This window comes from Lynx canadensis, chromosome A2 (assembly GCF_007474595.2).
Source record: "Lynx canadensis isolate LIC74 chromosome A2, mLynCan4.pri.v2, whole genome shotgun sequence".
NCBI classification, from domain to species: domain Eukaryota; kingdom Metazoa; phylum Chordata; class Mammalia; order Carnivora; family Felidae; genus Lynx; species Lynx canadensis.
Window position 1 is genome coordinate 110,826,448 of NC_044304.2, and position 24,761 is coordinate 110,851,208.

Genomic DNA, 24,761 nt, shown 5'->3' on the forward strand with positions numbered 1-24,761 from the left:
TCTATCTACTCTATAAGACTTGTTTCACTTTTCACCTCTAACTTCAATAATTGAAAATGTCTATTATCTGTGGACACTAATCTATCTTGAGTAACTTTATTTTTTTTTTAATTTGCCTGTTCAATTTATGCCATTTCTTGAGAAAATTTTCAAATTCCTTAAAGGTGGCATAACATAAATAACTAAATGCAAGATTACCATTGCTGTTTTCTCAACAACAGGAAAAGAAACCTTGAAATATTGGTTATACACGACATTTCTTGAGCATCTTGAGCATTGCAAATGCTGATGGTGAAATATTCCTAAAGATAATTACCAGAGTTCAAATATTTTATAATGTATAAAAGTATAAAATTTTATACTTTAAAATACTGCAAAAATGCTTTCTATGTTTCTTTTATGTCTTGATATTATGCTAGTTTTGACTCTGAGGCTCTATTAAACAAATTTTCTGCCTTCGTGATAACTATTCTATTTGTGAAAACATATGCAGTAAATACAAATAGAAGGCATGTCTGTTTATGCATTCATTTGTTTATTTTTTAAAATCTTTACCCATTTTATTCCCCAAAGATTTGATATGGCCATAGAATATTAGGTGACTAAGATGATAATGTTTTAAAGTTTTTAAAGTGCTTTAGACTTATGAGCAAGGAGTGAAGGCTAGAGTATGGAGGGAAGTCTTGGGAGAGAAAATGGGTTCACAGTACCTTCGGAACAATAGGTAGGTGGAGAGTAGATAATCAAACAGGTAAGGTGAGGGGCACCTGGGTGGCTCAGTCCGCTGAGTGTCTGACTTCAGCTCCAGTCATGATCTTAACCGTTCCTGAGTTCGAGCCCCACATTAGGCTTTGTGCTGACAGCTTGGAGTCTTTTTCAGATTCTGTGTCTCCCTCTCTGTCTCTGCCCCTCCCCCACTTGTGCTCTGTCTCTCTCAAAAAATAAACAAACATAAAAAAAAAAAAAACTTTTAAAAAGGCAAGGTGAGGGGCGCCTGGGTGGCTCAGTCAGTTAAGTGTCCGACTTCAGCTCAGGTCACGATCTCGCAGTCCATGAGTTCGAGCCCTGCATCGGGCTCTGGGCTGACGGCTCAGAGCCTGGACCCTGCTTCCGATTCTGTGTCTCCCTCTCTCTCTGCCCCTCCCCCGTTCATGCTCTGTCTCTCTCTGTCTCAAAAATAAATAAACAGTAAAAAAAAATTAAAAAAAAAAAAGGCGAGGTGATACGGAGTGAGCATCTTAAGGATCTTAAGGTGGAGGACTTACTTTTGACAGTATTGGAGGAAACTTTTGCTAGATAAGGTAGTACCAGACTCAGTTTGCAAGAAGTCACTTTTCTCTTGAAGCCTGGTATAAGAAGAGGACCAAAGAAGTCAGTGCTGTGCATTTTCATGTGTGAGATTAACATTAAACAAGGAAAGCTTTAGAGAGAGATCTTGGTGATCTATGCAGATCTGGATGAAAGAAAAGAATGGAAAAGCAGAGAGTTTAACCTAATGGCTTTGGTAAGAAGAAACATTCAGAGAACTTATAAACGGATCCAAGTTCACACAGCTAGTAAACAACAGAGGTAGAATTCGAACTCCAGTCTTTCTGACACCAAAATGTGTGGGTACTAGCGTAGTACTGTAGATTTCACTAGAAATGGAAAAATGATAAAACCAATTGACATTAAGATGTTGAGAAGAAAGTTGATGAGTTGTGTTTTGATTGTACTGATGAAAGAGGAATATGACGTAAAAAGTAAAATTGAAGATCAACTGAAATTTCAGAATTAGAGTTTTCTTGGAGTCACACAGAAAACTTAGTAAGTTTGGGCATTTTGAGCCATTTTGAGGAGAAAGTGTGTGTGCGTGTGAGAGAGAGAGAAACAGACAGGGCCAGAGAGAAGCAGACGAGAGAGAGAGAGAGAGAGAGAGAGAGAGAGAGAGAGAGAGAGACTGAGAGACATAGGGAGAATATGCATATGAATGTTTGGACAGTGAGAGAAGTGAGCGGGCTTAGGGAAGTGCGAGGGCTTTTCCCAGGGCAGGAAAGATGGTAGTGAGTTGGAGAATTCAAGGAGGAAGAGCTCTGTGCTACAGGAGGCAAGAAGAGACATGAAAGTGTGGGTGTTTCAAGGATAGGTATTGGAAACATCATAATACCTTGTTCGTAAGTAAACCATATAATCCAGAGGCGCCAAATGAGTAAAGCCTAGAGATGAATGATATGAGAACACAGGAAAATATTCCACCAGCAAAGGGAATGGAGATGCTGGCACATGAGGGAAGTCCATGACAGTCAGGTCTCTTTTCTCCCTTAATGTGCAGATTCTAGAGGAAGAACGAAAAGCCCCAAATCAGGAAGTTTATGTGTACAGAGAACTTTTGAGTTAAAAATAATCTCAGTATGCTAAAGGTTGAAACTTCAGGTTGACTAGAAGGAAGGGTTTTGAAATTTGTTGGTAGAAATTGTATTAAAATGCGTGGTCAAAAAAGTTGTATATGTTTCATTTACAATTAGAAGGAAATTAAAGGTGGGTAAGGGTTGCATAGGAGTTTGGAGATTGAGGTGGGTGATCAGTGAGACATCTTGCTCTGACACTGGATATGATCTGCTTTTCTGCTACTTCACAGAATGAAGGCTGCAAAGGGTGGGAAGGATTGGGAAGGTCAGTTCTTAAGTATTGCCATACTTCTCAGAGTTTCATTAGCAGTCTTCTAATTTAAGCTATTGCAAGGAAAGAGGCAGTTTTCAAAGGTGCCCTCTTTTGATTTTGCTGAATGAGATGGTAGCAGAGGGAAATGAGAGCTGACTTTTATTCAGCACTTACTCTGGGCCAGAAATTGTTCTCACTCAGGGCACACAGAGCTGACGAAGAGGCCATCTTTGCTTTCCAGGAGCTCAGTATCTCAAAATCTCTAGGAGATTTTGCTGTTAACCTTATCCCCAGAAGGCAAGCATTTTTTAAGTCTTCCTATTAACAAGCTCCTTCCGGAATGTTTTCGACTTTCAAAATTGACCCCTTTCTTAAAGTAATAAAAATCAATAAAAATTCACATCCCTTGTTCTAGGTTTTCCCTCTTCCCTTTGTTGTCAAAATTTAAATCTATTCCATCATTACATATACGATTGAATTCAGAATAACACTTACTGAGCATCTATTCTGCTTAGTTATTCTGCTAGGTTATGATGTTACAGAAATGTATATAATCTGATTTAACTCATTTTTCTCTTCCTTATCATCATTCTCATAGGACACCAGTGACTTACAAATCCCTAAATCTATGGCTTTTTCTTAGTTTTTTTTTTTCTTTATCTTTTGTGGCTTTTGTCTCCACTCACCAACTCTTACTCTTTCTCCTTTAAAGCTTAATTTTAATGCTACTCTTCCATTCATCTGCTTCCCCTCTCTGTTTCCTTACTGCATCCTTTCTGCATGCAGCCCATGGAAACATGGGATTTCTCAAGTTCAGTTGTCTCCTCTCTGCATGTTGTTTTTCATTGTTTTAATTTTCCCATGTTTTCATTATCATCAGCCTATTAAAGGCTTTAATTCTAGTTCTTATTCAGTCTTATCAGTAGTGGTACCTCTGACAGCAGGGTTTAACTCAACTTTCTCATTCGTAAAATGAACAGACTGATCAGGACCATTTTCATTTTTACCTTTAAATTTATGGTCAAAATCTACATCTCTAATTCTCAACCTCTCCATAGGCTCCAGGCTGACATTCCCAAGATGTTCTGCCATTATTGTCACCTCCCAGGTTTAAAAGTTGACCCTCACTAGGCCCCCTGGGTAGTTGATCTCTGACTCTTGATTTTGGCTCAGGTCATTATTTCACAGTTTGTGAGATCAAGCCCATAATGGGGCTCTGCATTGGACTCTGCACTGATCACACATACCCTGCTTGAGATTCTTTCTCTCCGTCTCTCTCTGCCCCCCCCCCCACACATGCACAAGCTCTCTTTTTCTCTCTCTCAAAATAAATAAACTTAAAAAAAAAAAGTTGACCCTCACACCTTCCACTTCAAGACATGCTTCTACTCCTGATTTCCTCAATTCTGCTAAAACCTCTGCTCTAATCACACAGGGTTGACTGTGAGATTCATCTTGGCTTTGTCTTTTGTCTCCTCTTTTCCAGTCCATCACCAAGTGAAGACCTTTCCCTACCATCTCACTCTTTTTTAGATATATATTTTTCCTCCCATAATACCTAATATACAACTTGGCACAAAGCAAGTGCTCAGTTAATAATAGTTAAAGGGTGTGTCTCATTCTTCTCCTCTTGTCCTATTGCTATTAGTTCTCCTTCAGAAATGTCCAGTCATAATTAAAACCAATTAAATGAGAATCAGCAACATTCTCTTTTTTTCCACTCCTAGCTCAAGTACAACATTTAAACCACCTGAAATAGAATAAACTGGTAAGAAAAACAATGCTGTTCTTTGAGCCCTGATAGAACATAAATTCCGTGAAAATCTGTTCAAACCACAACTCTAATTAAAGGTTTTAGCTGCCAAATAATATGTTCTGGTTAAAGCCAAGTTAGTATTATGGAGTGTTTCAGGAATAACAGCACAGGCTTTATACTTTGCTGTTGATTTTCTCATGGGAAACTCATGTAAAGGAGAGTGATACCTCCCTGTTGACTTTAACTTTTAGAAATGCAAAGCATGCTGAAATTGTACATAATTCTCTTCTAAAGAAAAGGAAATAGCATTTCAATGGTTTTCCTCAGTGTCTTATTGAGTTATGGTGGGGCACAATTATGTCTGTTAAATTGATTTACCAGATGGAACGTTACATTTTATATTCATCTGATTAAGTTGTAGGAGACTGGAATTGTATCTCATACCATGAAGATCATATATAAAAGCAAAATTATTTTAATTAACTACATTTTGAAACTGGCTAATTAGATGTTTAAACCGTTTTTTTTCTCTCTCCTCTAACTTACATTGCACTAAAAAAGGGAAATTGTGTTTAGGAATGGGCCTTATGATACAGTTGTTTTTTGGCTTAATAATCTAATATCTCAAATGGAATCTGTGAAGGAAAAAACAGTAAAATGTTCCCACTTGAGTGCATTTTGGAAAGTGCTTGCTTATCATGGCTATTTAATATGTACAAAGTATTCTTAGCATTTCAGGGTTAAAATAAATAATCTTTAGCTTACACCCTTATGGATCTTTAACAGAAAAAATAAAAAAAGCTCTATTTTTGTCTCTTTTTTTCTCCTCTCTATCTTTTCACAAATAAAATATATATTAATAAAACTTTTACCTTTTATAGAAAATTAAAAATGATAAAATAGTAAATATTAATTTTAATTATTGTCCTAGTATTTTGCTAACTGATGAGCATATATCTTAATAGTTTTCTTTAATATCTGACTTCTTACCTAAAAATAATGCAATAAAAACATAGCACAGTAAAACCTGATCTAATCGGAACCGGTATTTAAGAATATGCTACTTGCAAAACAATGCCAACCTTGGAATTCATTGGACTGCTGTATTGGCTTCCTATGGCTCCTGTAATAAATTACTACAAACTTAGTACCTTAAAACACACATATTTATGATCTTTCTGTACTGGAGGTCAGAAGTCCAAAATGGGTCTCTCTGGGCTAAAATTGAGGTGTCAGCAGAGCCGTGTTCCTTTCTAGAGGCTCTAGGGGCATTTTCATCTCCTTGATGTTTCCAGCTTCTGGGGGCTGCCTGCATTCTCTGGCTCGTGGCCCACTTCCCTCTTCGAAGCCAGCAGTGACTAGTTGCGTCTTGAACTGCATTGCTCTGGCACTCACTCTTTTGCCTCTCTTTTTAGTATTTTCAAAAGACACTTGTGATTATCCTGGGCCCACCTGGACAATCCAGGATAATCTCCTTCTCTTTAAATGAGCTAATTAGCAACCATAAATCCATCTGCAACCTTAATTATTTTTTCACCATGTAAAGTAACAGTCACACGTTCTGGAGAGTAAGACATAGATATCTCTGTTGCCTTATTCTGCCTACAACTAATTTAGAGTTTTTATTAGGATGATGATTGCTATAGAACCTTTCACTTAGTACTTCTTCACCAGTTTATTTGAAGTTTGAGATCTATTTATCTAGATAGTTATCTAGAGAAAGTTGGCTAATAGAAGGTGTTTACCTGAAGATCTGTCTAGAGAAGGACTCTGAGGTGACCTTAATAAATCCAGAGGCAAAATGTTGCCTTTTACATCAGTCTGAGATAGATATTTGTGTTTTCTTATAAATATGTATTACAAAGAAAATCTAGAATAAAGATAATGAAGCTGTGAATTCCATTGAGGCAGAAGTGAATTACTGAGAACATTCCAAAACATAAAGTTTACAAAAGCAAAATTTGCAAAGGAAAATAATAACAAGATCTGCCCAAATGACTTGGAAGGTTTTGAAATGGAAGAAGAAGAACAGGAAGTAAGGTAGCTAGAGTTTGAGCCAGGTGAAGGACAAACTCCTGTTGTTTAGATATCAGTGCTGACCCTTTGTTATTGGTGCTGTTTATCCATGGCACCTGGTTGGGTGTCAGGGGTTTTGAAGGGCCAAATGTTCCTAATGGTTGCACTGAAAGACTCAAAATTATAGTGAAGCAGATAACAGTTACAAGTAGTAGTAATTAAACACTAAACAATATAAATGTGCATGGCAAGATTGACCAGAAAGCCACTTAAACTAAACCGCACAATGTGATTGCCTGAGGAGACTAGTGGAACCACCTTCTACATAGTGAGCTAATCCAGAAAACTGGGGAACGGGTTGTCCTCTATCTTATTGTAGAGTCTTCTGTCATCGCTTGCTCTTAAACCTTCCCTTCCTCAATATGCAGTCTGTTGCAGTTCAATACCCATTTAGTTCAGTGCCCATTCCAGTGGTTGACCATTCTCTGACTCCAGCATAACTTTGGCCAGTCAACTCTCTGTCTTTTTAAATTTTAAATCTAGTGTTCCTACCCTCCTACTTAAGACTCATGTAATAACTCTTCTTTTTTTAATTAATTAATTAATTTAAGTAATTTCTACACTCAAGGTGGGGCTCAAACTCAGGATCCTGAGATCGGGAGTTGGATGCTCTACTGACTGAGCCAACCAGGTGCCCCCGTGATACTTCTTCTATCATCCTGAAGGCTAAAATCCTTACATGGTATTCACAAACTTTCTCTTCCCTTCTCCCCTCCTGACGTAGCCTTCTCTGTAACCTTTCTCCACTCCACCCTCTCATACCACTTGTGTGAGCAGTCCCAAACAAGTTACAGTCCCAGAAGAACTCTCTGCTTTACACTCATATAAGCCATTCACACCTGATTTTCCAAATAGTCCTTGCTCTTCCTCCACTGTATGCTTGGATAGTTCATACTTTTCTGTAAATGCTTAGCTAATACATACTTCCCCTTTGTTAAGCTTTACTTGGTGCCTTTTTATCACCCACAAAGCTACGCTAAATACACACTACATTCCTTATTCTGAATATATTTGCCAAAATAAATCTGGACATATCTTCATGAATATATGTCTATATTAAAATTAAGATTCTCTGAGAAATCTTTGAGGATAATACCTATAGCTTGTTTGCTATTGTATTCAGAGAGCTTATAATAGGCACCGAATAAATTTCTCTTATATGAATAAATAAATGTATAGAGTAATATTGGGAACTAGTATACATCTAGTATACATCTCTTTAGGTATTTAAAAATATAGGAAGATTCTTTATGAAGTAATTTTTAAGAACTTAGTTCACAGTAATATTTTGTGGGAATAAGATTGAGTATGCTTTTGGAGAATTGTAAACTGGACAAGTCAGAAGAAAACAAAGGAAACAAAGTAGCAAGCTAGACAGCGATTTTATAGTTTTATGGGAATGAACTGAAAATTTTTAAATAAACATAAGATAAAAAAAGTTTTTAAAAGTTTAAAGCCATATATTTGAAGAAAGTAAGGTTTACAGCATTTAAGATTAGACAGTGATTTCACTGTATTTACTGGATATCATTCTCTTTAATACTTATGAACTCTTTAAAGTCAGGAGAATGTCACATTTGCAGGCAAGAAAATTGAGGCATAGAGACATTGAATAGTATTTTACCCAAATCATACCACAGTGGCAGAATCAAGACTGGGAATCAGTGCCAGACTCTTATTAATGTGACCAAGTAAGGTTCATGCTGAGAGCACAAATAAGGTTAGATTTATGGTGATACCCAGAGAGTTATTAGGTGATAGGTGTTAATTTTCTGGACCATACAATCCTGACTGTGTGCTTGTTTTCTGGGAGAAATTGTGTCCCTATCAAATACTGGGCTGTCCCTATGCAGATCTCACCCATTCAGATGGCCCTCCCTCTGTCATGAAATCAATTCACATCTATGTTTATACCTATAGCTCTTATGAAGTATCTGGGTAGAAAGTGTTAAAAAGTTTTACATCACAAATAAAACTATTCTTCATGACATTTCTATTTGAAAGAGTATATAAAGGATACATCTAATAAGGGAAGTAAATAAAACTGTAAAGTACATCATGGCATAATTTCTTTCATGCATAGACAGGAATTCGTTCATTCCTGAAATATTATTAGCATGATTAAGTAATGTATTCTGAATTTTTATTTATAAGTGTGGAATTTTAGAACTAAAGAGGACTTTTATTTTAAAAAGATATAAATATGTCTATAAATTCAGATAACCCCCAAAGTAGCATATTATTTAAGTTGTAAAATACTAGTTAGAAGTAAGACTTTATTATAAACCTTTAGGCTGTGGGTTAAAACATACATTTTAGAGGGACGCCTGAGTTGCTCAGTTAGTTGAGCATCCAACTTCAGCTCAGGTCATGATCTCACTGCTCATGGGTTCGAGCCCTGCGTCGGGCTCTGTGCCAATAGCTCAGAGCCTGGAGCCTGCTTTGGATTTTGTGTCTCCCTCTCTCTGCCCTATCCCTGCTTGTGTGCTCTCTCTCTCTCTCTCTCTCTCTCTCAAAAATACGTGTTAAAAAATGTCTTAATAGATTTTAGAAACTGGATTGAAGAAGACTGATATGCCCTTAATCTAGTTTATTTCAATGAAGTGATAATTCAACATTTTACTGTATTTTCAAAGTATGGATTTTCAGAATTTGTCCTTATTTAGGTAAATATCTTATACTTAAAATATTAAAATGTATAAAAGGAAGTATTCTAGATACATGTCTAGATAAATATGAAGGTATTCTAGACTTAGGGGATATGATTTCCTGGAATCCAAAACATGTTATTTTTCGTGCTTGCCAGAAAAATGAAATTCCTTCTGCATTCCACATCTGATCTATAAGACTTCTTGCCATAACACTGAACATCAAGAAATTTTTAGGAATTAGAAAAGTTGAAGTTCATCTACTTTGCTTCTCAACAACATTTGAAACCCAACCTTTAATTAAGTTTCCTTTCGTGCTTGAATATGTGTAAGCATGCATTTATTCGTTTAGTAACTGCTTATTGAGACTTACCATGAGTCTGTGTAGTTGCTAAGTACTGAGAATAGACACAAAATTATGACATCTACTGTTCTGAGCACTATGTGTGGTGGAGTAATTTCAGTGAAACAGCGAAGGTTAGAGCCATATTGCAGTGGTTTGAGGTTAGGAAGTGGTGGTGGCAAGTTCAAGGCTACTTAAAAAAAAAAGCTTGACTGTGAATTAAAGTATAACTACAGATAGTAGCTAATAATTTATATCTTAGGAGGGCTTATTTTTGTTTGAATGGGAAAGATGCACACTTGTCTGCTAAGAAGAAAGGAAGAGAGTTTGAAGATATACATCAAATATCCTCTCTTAGTATTGCATAATTTAGCTAAATTTTGCTTGATATTTTTTTGAAGCCTTATTTTCCATTTAGTATCCCTTTCTCAATGTGTTAGCATACTCAATATTCATTCCTTGAATTTGCCAGCACCTTCCCCTGGACAAGGTTGTTTTCTCCATATAGAATTGTACTTTCCTCCCAGGTCGGCCTGTCAGTATCTCACTCAGCCCCCAGGATTTCCCCCTCTGTGCCTTACAGCCACAACCTGCTTATACTTATAGCATGGCATTGATCACAGTCTGTCATTCATTTTTGTTAGACCTTGAGTACCTAGGAGAAAAAGGCTTTCTATTTTATTGATGAGGCAGTTGCCTCAGTGTTTAACACACACTTTTTCACATTCATTGATTCATTCATTTATTCAATAAATAACTTACAGATTTACTCTATGTAGTAGGTATTGCATAAGTACTGAATAAGCAATGGAAACATAACTGTACCCATTCCCAGCCCTCATGGAACTTGCAGCCTATGTTATCAGTTTTGTTACTCAATAGAATCTTAATTAAATGACATTAAACAATGGAACCAACTAAATAGAAAGTTTTCATTTTAACTATAAAAAAGTGATGAAATATTGTATAAATTATAATTTGTTTTTGTCCAGAATCATATTGTTTGATTAAAGTATCTTATCTTATTCCTTAAAAATGGGAATTTGTACTTTAAATGTCCTAAAAATTCAAGGAAAATTGTTATTTTCTCCTTTGTTTGTCCTAGTATTTTTTTTCTTAAATCTAACATTGAGTAGCAAGTTTTGTATTCATTTATTCATTCATTTCCACTAAGTGCTAACGAAGCCAGGTAAGCACCAGGCACTCAGAAGAAACACTGGTGTAAAAAAGGGTACAGTATTCAGTACAGAGTACTGCTCTTAGATAGAAGAAGAAACTGAGTGTCTTGTCCTGGGCCTTTGAGTTTTAGAATGCCTGCTCTGGCTGACAATATGAAGCATCTATGAGTGCTATGGGAAAATGCCCATTCAGGGCTAACAATCTCCCCATCCTGGACCACATTCCTGTTACCAGGACCTCCATATGTTTTTCCAACTTCTCTGAGCTGCTTCGTAGGACTTAATAATACTCTTTGCCCTGTATGCCCATTGATAATTTTTATAATAATAAGGTTGTTGTTGCTTTCTTCCTTTTTTTAAAAAAAAATGTCTACTTATTTTTGAGAGAGAGACAGAGACAGAACACAAATGGGGAGGGGCAAAGAGAGAGAGGGAGATGCAGAATCCAAAGCAGGCTCCAGGCTGCATGCTGTCAGCACAGAGCCCGACGCAGGGCTCAAACTTAGGAGCCGTGAGATCATGATCTGAACTGAAGTCGGACGCTTAACAGACTGAGCCACCCAGGCGCCCAGTGTTGTTATTTTCAATTGTAAGGAACCTAAGAATTAAATTCCTGTTTACACTGATGGAAGGAAATACTCACAAGTGCGTTCACAAGTAGGTTCACAATAATGCGTGCCACTGGTGCAGTCTTTCCAAGCAACACTGTAGATCACCTAAACATCCAGTTATCAAATGTTTAAACAAAATATCGCATACTCACATGTGAATGTGACTACCTAACATATGGTACACCCTTATAATGTGTTTTTAAAAGAATACATAGCTACTTGGGGAAAGATTCATAATAGATTTTTGAGTGAAAAGCAGAATAAATGGAATTATTTTAAAGAATATATAATTGCCTGTGAAAAGACTTGTAATGCGTTATTAAGTGAACAAACAGTATGCCATCATAAATATAATTTGATTCTCATTTTCAAATATTTTTATATACAAAACACAAAAGAAACATATTAGCAGGCAAAACTCAATTTGCCCCATTTCTAAAAATATTGAACATGTATGACTTATATAATCAGAAGACAGCAATAAATGTTATAAAATAAACACTTCACAAGACCACACTGCAAATTGACTAATGTGCATAACATATACCAATATGCTTTTTGAAAGAGAATAATCCTTTTTAATAAACAGATATATTTGGTATATTCCCAATAAGAAGATGGATAGATGTTGACAATAATATTTCTGAATCAAAAAGAATAGTATTATAATTTCTTCAGGGAATTGCATTCATAAATTACCGTAAGTGTGGCTAGTTATTAGAAGTTAAAATTACCAAAGAAATGTTTTTTTTAAAACTCATATGAATGAATTATATATCATTAAATGGTTACAGTTAGAAAGAGTTAGATTAGAAACTTTGCTCCTGACATAAAAATGTACAAAATCTGACTCATAACATTAAAAATCTGTATTATTTGAGCCAAAAATATAAGTTGTGTTAGAGTTGTAGTATTATTCTGAATGCTGACTTTGCAAATACATAGCCTTTGTCTAATTATGAAAAGTTTTAATTAGAGTAACCTAGATCTTCAGATAAACTAGATTAGAGAATTTTCTATGTCCCCAAAGTATCTTTTCATAATTGGAATGATTACTTAATTGAACAGTTCACATGGAATGGATTCCTACACTGCTACCCTGAAAGGGAGAAGTGACTCAGGCAGGAAACCTAATCTTCCTAAAGGACATTCAGAAGAGAGTGAATGAATGATAGCTTTTATGTCCTTGGTTCCAAGTGACAGAGTATTAGAATATGGCAGCTCCTAAGGTAGCCCTGTGGGTGGGAGAGAGCAAGAGAAATCCAGCAGAGAGAGAGGCTGGGTGAACAAGTACACAGATCTAGTACAGCAGGGAAGAGTGACAATGCCAGGGAAGGAATCTGAAGTTGGCAACAGAAGTCTCACCTTCACTTGTGATTTCAGTGCTAAACATGCAGTGCAGGTAAAATTGTTGAATATCTCAAATATTCATTAGTATAAAGACATATATTAATCTAGTACTAAATTTTGATTGATAATTATTATCTAAATAGTATTGTTTTTTAAACATTTATTTATTTGGAGAGAGAGGGTGTGCACAAGTGGGGGACGGGGGAGGGGGGGGTGGAGAGAATCTCAAGCAGGCTCCGTGCTGTCATTGCAAAGCCCCGTGAGATCATGACCTGAACTGAAATCAAGAGTTGGGTGCTTAACCGGCTGAACCACCCAGGCGCTCTTAATTAATGGTATTATTGGCCATTACTCAATGGAAATTTCTTCCTTTTATCCTTATGATCATTTCAAATGAGAATGAAGAACATCTGTATACCATGATACGTGGTATTGAATTTTTGTCTAAATTATTGGTGTAAAGAATGTTCATAATTTAGGATTAAAAGGGAATAAGGACAAAGTGCACACAGTAAGCATCATTCTTAGTAGATGGTGATGTATTTAAGACAGAAACTAAATAAAGTAGAAATTATAGGGGCGCCGGGGTGGCTCAGTCGGTTGAGCGTCCGGGTTCAGCTCAGGTCATGATCTCACGGTCCATGAGTTCGAGCCCTCCTGCATCAGGCTCTGTGCTGACAGCTCAGAGTCTGCAGCCTGCTTCAGATTCTGTGTCTCCCTCTCTCTCTGCCCCTCCCCCACTCATACTTTTTTCTCTCTCTCCCCCCCCTCTTTTTCTCTCTCTAAAAAGTAAAATAAACATTAAAAAATGAAAAAAAAAGAAATTATAAACAGGTAAGTAAAAATATTGAAAAAATATGTAGTCAATTACCAACAAAAAATTGATTTTATTTTATTTATTTTTTTAAATCTTTATTCATTTTTGAGAGAGAGACAGCACAAGCAGGGGAGGGTCAGAGAGAGAGGGAGACACAGAATCTGAAGCAGGCTCCAGGCTCTGAGCTGTCAGCACAGAGCCTGATGCGTGGCTCGAACTCACCAGCCGTGAGATCATGACCTGAGCCAAAGTCGGATACCCAACTGACTGAGCCGCCCAGGTGCCCCCCAAAAAAATGGATTTAAATATACTGAGTAAAAGATCAGAAAAGGGATAATTACTATTTTTGTTGTTTTTATAGGTAACATTGCAATAGGCAAAGGCAGTAAACCAGTTGTAGCTCTCTATCCTTCTACTTTTTTATTTTAAGTTTCTCTTAGTCTTACATATAGACTACATTAAACATTCATTTATTCAACATCTGTCAGTTGAACAACTTTTTTTGTGACAGCCAGCCAGTTGAGCTATGTACTCTATTCCACCCCTTTAATCATCCACCATGATGTACGGTAGGCATCATTACTACTCTGTAGTAGATATTAAAATGATTCACGGAGATCAGAGAACTCACCCATGGTTGCAACTGGTACATGAAAAGTTAGCAGTAAAATCTGAGTCTGATCTTTTTCTGTTTGAGACCTCTTTGCTTCTGCAAAAAATACTTTCCATGTCTGTATGTGTGTGTAAGTGTGCAAAAATGACACCCTCACACTCACATAAAACAAGCTGTAGTGAAATGACAAGTCTGGGCTTTGTCAGTTACTATTGGAATCCTGATTTTTTAAGCTGTGCTTCTGCTGCCTAGCTTTACTCTTTCTTTCCCGTTGTTTGTTCTCAAACCCTGCCACCCCTAAGTTCATTCCGCACCATGTATGAAAAGAAAGATTTGAAATACATTTAACTCATGAAGCATCTTGCACATGTTTTCTGTTTCATTTTGTTCCCTTTTTAATTTCTTTTAAGTGAAAAGAATAAAAGGTTTTAGGTCTGTCCTCTTTATTTTAATATTGATTGTTTTCATTTAAATAATGTTAATCAATTTTTCATGCAAGGTTTTCTTCTCAGCAGACACATGCATTCAGATGGGCACACACACTAAAAAGCTTGCCTTCTGTTTCTGTGATTAATTGAGATGTAGAGAGTGATGGGTATGGGGTAAAAATAGAAAGGCAATTAGTGCAACTAGGCATGAAATACATTGAGATACAAGCAGAATGTCTCCCCAGTTAGTGATCTCTTTCTGGGCTCTTGAGGATTAGCATCCCATTAGCAAGTCACTGGAATGGAAATCTTCAGCCTTTGGGGAGACCAGAGCATTAAAAATGGAATTAACTCTAACTGCAAACTGAGTCAGCACAATAGATCATTAATTCTACGCCTTGGGTATATATCATGCTGAGCTTTGGTGTGTGGGCTTCTGAAATGTGAGGAGTGAGCTTATAAAGCATTGCAGTGACTAAATGATGGTTATCTATCATTTCATCCTTCATCCTCACCACTGAGATACTAATGTCTTTGGTGACTCTGGTGACTCAAAATGAGTATTGAAATACAGATGAAAGTTTTTACTAGCACTAGTGCATATGGACCTTTATTTAGAAAAGTTTTACGTTGTGTATATTTTCTAATATTTATTTTTAAGAGAGAGAGAGCGTGTGGACACACATGTACACACGTGCACAAGTCAGGGAGAGGCAGAGAGGTGGGGGCGAGGGACAGAGGATCTGAAGTAAGCTCGAACTCTCAAACCATGAGATCGTGATCTGGGGCTGAAGTTGGACCCTTAACCGATAAGCCACCCAGGACACCCCAGTGTATTGTATATTTTGAAAAAATAAATGTATGTTGCACTTACTGAATATCAGTGATTCCTAGTTTTTAAAAAGCTATGTCCTTGGGGCGCCTGGGTGGCTCAGTCAGTTAAGCTTCTGACTTCAGCTCAGGTCATGATCTGAAGGTTCGGTTCTTAAGTATGAGCCCCACAAGCCCCAGGAGCCTCATCAGGCTCTCTGCTGTCGGCATGGAGCCTGCTTTGGATTCTAAGTCTCCCTCTCTCTCTGCCCCTCCCCAACTGGCGCTCTCTCTCTCTCTCTCTCTCTCTGTCTCTCTGTCTCAAAAAAATAAACTATAAAAAAAAAACAAAAAAACTAAAAATTATGTCCTCAGCTGATAAAGATAAAAATATCACAATGCTTCAAGTAGTATCCTACCAAAAATTGAGAATTACATCTTTCTACATGAAGTTGACTTGTTTTGCTTTCTATAGAAATACCAGTGATATTAAAAATGTTTTGAAATAAATTTCTAAGTATAAAAATATACTAAACACTTGATTATTTTCAAGTGATGTATAGTACTCCCTGATTTCTAATGATCTTTTCTTACTCTTCCACATCCTCTTTGAGAAGGTCTAACAGATAGTATTATCTCCTTTGATCATCGCAGTGTAGCATAGTCATTAACAACTGCCATTTACAGATTCTTACCCCAGGGTTTCTCACACTTGGCAGTATAGACATTTGAGTCCAGATAACTCTTCGTTCTGGGATCTGTCCTGTACATTGTAGGATGTTTAGCAGCATCTCTGGCTTCTACCCACTAGATTCCCAACAGCTATACTCCATACTGACCATCAAAAATATCTCCACACATTACCAATTGTCCCATGGTGTTTACATCTTCCCTGACTGAGAAGCACTGGTTTATCCTTTACTGAGCATGATTTAATTTAATTCTACAAAAACTTGGCAGAGTACGTGGGACTTGGTTAATCAGAGTCTTGGTAGGAAACAGAACGTTCACAATATTGGTCACAGACTTTTATGAAAGGAGTACTTTACAACTGCTTAGGGATGTTGAGGCACCCAGAAAATAGCAGCAAGAAACGATTCCCACCCCTAGGGTTGAAAAAGCAAGGAGAGGAAATAATGTTTCTGGAGTGCTGGGAAAGCTGGAACCATGGAGCAGAAGCCTCTCGAGGGAGATGAAATCAGAAACAAAACTCTAGCCAGTGATGCAACACTGAGGCAGAGAGAGCAGAGGATACCCTGGCCCCTCCCTCCTCCTTAATCCTTTATCACTAACCAGTCCTACCCGTAGATGAGCCCAAAGGAAATAAAACCAGCAAAGGACTAGAGTGAGGCAACCCCAGTACTCAGCCTTATGGGCTCAGACAAAGATGTAAAATGGAGTCTATTGGGGCACATGGAGGGGAAAAAAAAACTGTCCCCATTTTAACATGAAAAACTGAGGTTTAAAGATACAAAGTAATTCACCCAAAGCCAATGTACTCCATGCCCTACTAGTAATCTATAGCTGATTTGCATAAATGAGCTGACATTCAGAGACTAGGAATTATTCAAGGTTATTGATTTTAGTAGCTGATAGCTACAAGACCAGAACCCAGTTCTCATTCCTAGTCTGGTGTGCATTTTTTTTTGTGTCGACCTTTGAAAGAAATTTTAGAACTGTATATCCAGCCCACTCTGAAACAAACATAGGAATTAAAGCTATGTGCTGACCTGACAAATCATTTTCTTTTCCCTGAAAAGCTTACGGAATTCTAGGTTTCATGTAGAATGTTTAAATGGCATGTGCTGTTTTTCCAAGCTTTTTGGCACATTTTAGTCTTGATTGCAGAAACTCGGCCCCAACTGGTGCAGTGTGTTAGGAGAGAGAAGGGGGCTGGACTGAAAATCAGGAGAGTGGGGACCCAGTTCTGACTGGGTCATTCCTGCCATCCTTGGCAGGAGTAGCAGTAATGAAAGTTCCATAAACCTTTCCTTCCCTTGCATTCATCTAGATCTTCACAGTTATTTTCAGGTATCTAATCAGGTGGCCATAGCTCTAAAATAAAGGAAGTATTAGATTTTTATGTCTCAGAAATGAAGAGCCAGGCTCAGAGAGTACTGGAGTCTTACTGAATATCCCATAGCTGGGAAGTGGACTTCACCTCTTCTCACTGAAAACATAGTGCATTTCCTACTCCATCCTTTAAAGTGATTAATCAACTGATAGTCTTCCCCTGGAGAGCCAGTCAATCGGTAGCATTTTATACTTAGATTTCATCATCAAGGCGTGTCTAGATCAAAGTCTGAGAATCTGTAATTTTTTTGTCTTCAGGTTATAAGCAAGGCCACAGTGGAAAGCAATAAGAGTTAGTACATAGAGATTCCTCATTTCTTCCTTTCTAGGTTTCAGATGAATATATTTATTAACTTACAGCTTTTTAGAGACAACAATTGGTGTTTTAAAGGAATTTAAAAATAAACATGTACAGGGAAACATATCTAAGTGAATACAGTTTTATTTTCTCCCTTAATCCTGGTTGAATCAGATGCTAGTAATTCAAATTCAGACTTCTCCACTAAGATAAAGTGGACTGACAACTCCTGGAAGGTCTGGAAGAACCTTAATCCTTTACCCAAACTGTTTACCTTCTTTGCCTCAAGGTGGGGGCCCCAGGAAATGGTACATATCAGGGCTCCCACACTGAGCTTCTTGTTCTCAGTCCTGCTCTCTGCCTACCCCCTTTTTCATTTTCTACTTTTGCAAAACTTTCAAGCCACCCATCTCTACCTTTTCAGGGTTTTCGGCCATAAAATCAGGTATATAACACAAAAAAAATTAACTTGTTTTATTTTTATAACTGGATATTTCTTTCAAGTTCCTATTTCATAAGCTCATTCCAAGTAAAGCTAAAATGTAGGGGTTCTTCATCCAATGTCAAGCTGCAGAGAAGGGAAACAGAAAACAAAAGGACAAAATGAACATGCAGATATTTGAAGTCTAAACATAAAAACAAATCAATAATAAAGAGGGATAAGAGAGAAAAGATTGTTAAGTTTTACTTTGACACACTTTGCAGTCAGGCAAAAATATAAAATTCCTTCAAAGAAAACATTTCACTCACCGAAAACTCTAGCTGCATGATACCATCATATCTAACGCAGGTGATTAGTAATGCTTTGGGAAAAGGTTTATAATTGTTATCATGTTCATATACAAGGAAGGGTGGAGCAGAAATATTTTGGTATTTAGAAGAATAGACTTGATCTAGATTATCTAGGTACAGATCATGGTGTCATCCCTTTTTACCTCTGAGACCTTGGGCAAGTTACTTACCCTCTCTGTGTTCGTTGCCTCATTAATCTAAACAAGGTATAAATAGAATCTGTCCCATATAGATTTTTTCTCATGGTTAAACAAGTTAATATTAACAAAGGGTTTACAACAGTAGTGAACATGGGAATCATTACATGAATGTTAGTTGTCGTTGGAAACACTCTTTTCATAACTGTCATCGTCAACGTCATCACCATTTTCGTTACCATCACTGACTTGTACTACATAGGGGCTCAATCCAGTGTTCCCATTCTTCTAGAGTATAATTACGTAGAAGCCTAATATATAATTACTAAATTAGAGAACATCACTACCTAGAATAGTTTAACCACAGAAATACTAATGTATGTATACTAATGTATAATGTGCATTTGTACTTTGGAACATATAACCCAACTCGGAACTTTCAAATCTAAGGCTTGGCCACCCTTTCTTTCTATTTGATTGTATACTAAATGTGTAGAAAGTTTTATTCATAATGATTCTTCTTGGTTTGGTGTTAATATACCAAGTATATTTTCTCAGGGTATCAGGTTAGAAACTACCAACAAAGAAATATTCCAGGAATCAGAATTAGACATAAATTATATGCTACAGAGGTGTCTTCTTATTACCAGAAGTCAGGCCAGAGTCTCTAAAATCACATCAGGGTACTGTTTTTGTGGTATTGCGTTTCACCCTTGGGAGAATTAAAAGAGCTGACAATGACGTATAATAAATCTTACTCTGACCCAAACATATTTAATGATTAAACCTCCCAGCAATCCCAATTCTGTCAGATAAAATAAGTAGAAAACTTTATATTTTTACTCTTTTTTCACTTCATATTTAGAGAAGTAGGAAAACATTTTGCACATTTCATAAAAATAATTACTATATTTGTCTGTTTCATTCATTTAGAGTTAATGCCTTATTTTACATGGTTGGAATTTTAATTCGAGATGAGAAGGAACCAAGAAAAGGGTGAGCCGTTTTTTATACACAGGAGCAGCTGGCTCTCTATTTTTTAATTTTTATCTATTTTCTTTGTCTCAATCCCCAGCCTCTGAGCCCAACTTGAAGGTGCGGTCCAGGTTAAAACAGAAAGTGGCAGAGAGGAGAAGCAGCCCCTTACTCAGGCGGAAGGATGGAAATGTTGTCACTTCATTCAAGAAGCGAATGTTTGAGGTGACAGGTAATTGAGGACTGGGCAGACATACACTAAAAAATGCTGGTAGGAGGAATGAAAATAAATAGTTTAGAATAAACATGGCTGTTGCATATTAAAGTTATTTTGAGGAGAAACATTTCTTGAAAGGAAATTATATTGAAAACTCACAAGTAGTTCAGTAAACCCTGCCATGCATTCACCAACTGTGTTAAATAGGAAATGAATGAAAAACAGAACTATGTGTCAATCTAGGCGTTACTAGGGAATGCCAAAGCTCACCTTAATCTTTTCAGAAACAGGCAGTCCATTTTAGGAATGCCAACTAGAAGAATATAACTTTTAATGAAATTTGATCAGAAATGAGCAGAGGGAGGTCCAAGAAGAACACTTCCCCCATACTCAGACATGAATGTACAAAATGCATCTGGGAAAATTAAACTATGTGGAACAGCAAAACCTTGACTTTTCAACAAATTTACAGAACTCATAAATGACTTTATGTGTTTACTAGTGAACTGGGACTTATGGCAGGAGGGGGATATATTGCCTTTTAGGAAGGGAAAGAAACTGTCATTTTCACTAGTCTCAAATGGAAGAGTTCTTATTTTTTTAGCTGCCTGGTTAGTGGTGGGGTGAACAGGTTAGGAAATTCAACCTGATGTCTTACAAAGCTTTCTAGTCCCAGTTGTACCTGGTCTGAAATTAGAGAGGACCTAGGGATATGAGAACCAAAAAGGCTAGCCAAAGTAATAGTATGGACTACTGTTTACTGAGTACCTACTTGGAGCTATGCGTTGTATCTGGTCATTTCCTTCAGTTGCATCAATAAAGAAGTGGTCATTTGCAACCATTTTTTTCCATGGTTATACCAATCTAGTCAGTTGCTATTATTCCTCTAAGATCAGATCTTATCCTTAGCAGGTAAGGATAATAATTTTTAAAAATGTCTGTATCTCCTGTGGCCATCATAGTGTGCAGTTTGGGGAGACAATAGGGCAAAGGTGGTGGAGGTGAAAAATACAGAATACTAATGTGACTTGGTAGTTTGGCAGGTTATTTAGGAAAAAAAAGATGAGTCATCTCCTATGCAATCCTGATAGATTAATATGTGTATCCAAATAAAGTATTATTGGAAACTTTTTCTTGACAGATAAGACCTGTTAAATAAATAAATAGTAAAGTTTATACTTATTTTTAATATCAAATATCATCACTAATTTGGACAGTTCTAAATTCGGCGCTACAGACTTTCTTTTTCAGAATGCATATTTGTACTTACGTAAATAAAAATCTTAATTAAGTTTTTATAATAGAGGGACTTAGTGGGTTTGGGGTGTTGGGGAGTGAATCTGTTTTCATGAATGTAAAGAAGATGAAAATATCATTGTCTAATGCAAGTAGATATGAGTGATTTTTCTAATTGGAGAGAATATGCTACCTCATAACAGGAAAACCTGAAGAAACAAGAAAAACATATACATTGCTTTGCTTTTTTTGTTTGTTTTCGCTTTAGAATCTGATTCTCTAAGGTAATATTTATATAACCCAAAGTTCTTTTCTATTTACGATCTTTTCTTGATTGTAACTTTTCCCCCATAGTAACTTGCCATATTGCAGCAGAGTTTTGCTCAATACCAATCTGGATAATGATTAATTCTAACTTAAAGGGGTTATGATTTGCTGGAGTTTTGCTCAAGTTTCTTTCATTCTTTTTTTTTTTTTTGAAATACCATATTTCTCCCTCCCTAATTTTGTGAGATAATGACTGCCCCTTTCATCTGAGGAAATAATGTGTTTTCAAAGAGAGACTTGTATGTTTTTTAGACACACATTTCTGCTCAGTGAGCTAGGACTTGTGGACACTTTGGTAGATTTTTTTTAAACTAGTATGTTGTACTTATTCTAAATGTCTTTGGGGGATCTGGACTACCAGACAGACAGCTTTAGACACCTGTACTCCTCCCCCTTATTCTGCCAGCTTTCATGTAACTGGGATGAGCTGTGTTTGGAACTTAATACTAATTACTTTTACTATCTAGGCAGAGACTTCATAGCATCATAGCAGTTAAATTGACGTTGCTGTTCTCACATCTGTACATCTGTCTTCCCCATGACACAGGTTCAAGTGCATGCTGTTTCCAAACCTATGCCCCCTTTCCTCCCAATAATTGACATGGGAATGACTTGCCATCTCCCTCTTTTTTAAATTCCAGAGTTTTCTGCCCCTTTTCCACCAAAGCCATGTTATTTTAAAATTCTAAGCCTTGGCACATCCCCATGCCTGCGATGCCTTCTCCTCCACTCCCTTCTTTTCCATTGCCTGCTTATCATGAACCACTTCTCTTCAAGCACCAGGTGCAATATCACTTATTTTCTGAGACTTTCTCAGTGATCCCAAAAAATCAGTTGCTGCCTCCCCTTCCAGAGCTCATCCAGTACAATGTTGTAGAATCTTGTAGCAGCATTTGTTTGCTGCCTTGAGTTCTAGTGCTCATGGCAGTGATTTCTAAATAAGGAAATACTTCGGTCTGAATATCACACACAAGATATAAATAATATAGGTTTAAAATGACAAGGCAGATATAAGAAAATAACTTTTTGGTTTTTGTTTTTAAAGACAGGATATGAAAATGAGACATTAATGAGAAAACAGTAGTCACACAAGGAAGGACAAGAACTAGGAGTCTAGGGGAGACAAAGCTCCTTGAAGTATTTTTTTAATGTGTATTTTTCTCATTAAAAGAACAGCAAAGGGGTGCCTGGGTGGCTCAGTCAGTTGAGCGACCAACTTCGGCTCAGGTCATGATCTCACAGTTCGTGAGTTCGAGCTCCGCGTCGGGCTCTGTGCTGACAGCTCAGAGCCTACAACCTGCTTCAAATTCTGTGTCTCCCTCTCTCTCTGCCCCTCCCCTGCTCATACTCTGCCTCTCTTTGTCTCTCAAAAATAAATAAATGTTAAAAAAAATTAAAAACAAAAAACAGCAAATAAGAAAGAATCAAAGATAAAGAGCAGATTAATCAAAATGTAAGCAAAATATATAGACAGAAAGGCAGTGAGAAAGATGTGTTTCAGAATTTATTCCAAAGAACTTCTTTATTTTTTTTTTCATCAAAAACTTCTATAATGATCTCTAAGTGGATATCCTTACTTTTCTAGAAACTATTGAGTACTGGGTTGTATTTTTAACAGTGAAAACAAAGGGAGAAAAGTGGTATGAAAATTCAGAAATGTTTCAAAAGTTTCCACAGTTTTTTTGGTTTTGTTTTTTTTTTTTTTTTAACGTACTAAAATGGTGCTTGTCATTCCCATAGGGAAGGAAAAGAGTGTTCTGTGCTGTATGTTACTTAGAGTATAACTAAAGCTCATCTTTGTATGTTTTTCATGAATCTGTTTGTGTTTCACAATGTTTTTCAGAATCCTCAGTCAGTAGCAGCTCTCCAGGGTCTGGCCCCAGCTCACCAAACAATGGGCCAACCGGTAACGTTACTGAAAATGAGACTTCAGTTTTGCCACCTACTCCTCATGCTGAGGTAAGGTTCTTAATTATCTTGGTTCTTTTAAAAATTAGATCCTTGATGAGCCTTGTAAAACAAAGTGAGATTTCTGAACTGAACTTTAAAGCCACCTGTTCTTAGTTATTTTTCTGTAGGCTTATAATATATGGAATTGAATAAACTTGATCTTATTTACAAAGTTTGGATGACAATCAGGGTTTGAAAATGTTGAAATGTAATCCTCAAAAAAACCTTTTAGTGATGCTGAGTATACACTGCCTAGCAGTTGTGCAGCTCAGTACTATTATGTTTGTTTTTATTCTGATGGGGGTAGACCCATAAATACGCAAAAACATCCTTATGAAAATCTCTCAGTAGAACAGCCTGTCATAGTAGGTTTGTTCTCCCTGGTGAGTGATGAAAAAAAGAAGGAGTATTCCAGCTGAGGAACATAGGGCTCGACTGAGCAAACATTTACTGAGGACCTACTAAGTGCCAGCCATTTTTCCTGGGAATGGGAATATAAAGATGAATAAGATATGAACTCTGTTTTTGACGAATGAAATATTAAAGGAAATTGATCTGAATTCATGCAGTCAACCCTAATAACATTTTTCAACACATAATTTATTGAAACCAATGATGTAAAAATAGAGGAAAATAAAATTGTGAGTCAACAAGAATTTTTCTATGTAGTTTTGGCATTAGGCTAAGCAAAGGCAACTGTCTATTAATAGCCATTCTTATGAAATAGGCTGTTTTGAGGACACTATCAATTTTTTTAAGTTTATTTATTTATTTCAGAGGAAGAGAAATAGCACACACAAGCAGGGGAGGGGCAGAGAGAAAAGAGACGGAGAGAATCCCAAGCAGGCTCTGCACCATCAAAGCAAACCCCATCAATTGACTGAAACTCTTGATTTTTCTTTTCTGTTATTATAATTCCTCCTTACCATGAATTGCTCCATGCAGGGAAGGCTGTACAGTAACATCTCATATATAACTGTAACATGTTTCTTCCCTTGTATTTTCTAAGAGTCATGGTAACTGAGGGCTGAAAGAGACTGATCAAATATCAGATTCTTGGATCATGTATATTTCCTGATGTGTGATTATCAAACTTCCACTAAAACACTTATAGGGAACTCTCTTTGCTATTTCCTGAGACAACCCAGTTGATTTTGGATAGTTAGCCTGACTGATAGAAATGTCTTCAGTACATTATGCCAATATCTGTGTCTTTGTAATTTCATACACACATACACACACACACACACACACACACACACGCACACACACCCATATACTTATCACACATTATTTATAAATTGTAAAATCAGGCTACAATATAATTGAAGGCAGAAAACCAGAGGTTATGCCTAATAAGCAAAGGATTGAAACCAGTGAAGTCACTTTTGCTCTGAGGACATTTGTATACTTCAGTTTTGAGTTTTGGTTTTTAGGGCCTCACAAAACTCAAGAGAAAGAACGCAAACCTCAATACTGACCAAGG

At 36.8% G+C, this 24,761-nt stretch overlaps 1 protein-coding gene across 8 annotated transcripts in view; it reads left to right on the forward strand.

Annotated features, from left to right (window-relative positions):
• The window catches only part of HDAC9 (histone deacetylase 9), a 741,574-nt gene that overhangs the window by 321,923 nt on the left and 394,890 nt on the right, over window positions 1-24,761 (forward strand). For 4 of the 8 annotated variants that reach the window (XM_032592422.1, XM_030308055.2, XM_030308057.2 and 1 more), the window contains exons 7-8: window positions 19,646-19,777; window positions 23,169-23,284. In XM_032592422.1, the coding sequence (XP_032448313.1) occupies window positions 19,646-19,777; window positions 23,169-23,284 (248 nt within the window). The remainder of the gene's footprint in view (window positions 1-19,645; window positions 19,778-23,168; window positions 23,285-24,761) is intronic. The other 4 variants (XM_030308059.2, XM_030308061.2, XM_030308058.2 and 1 more) reach the window with 1 other exon arrangement.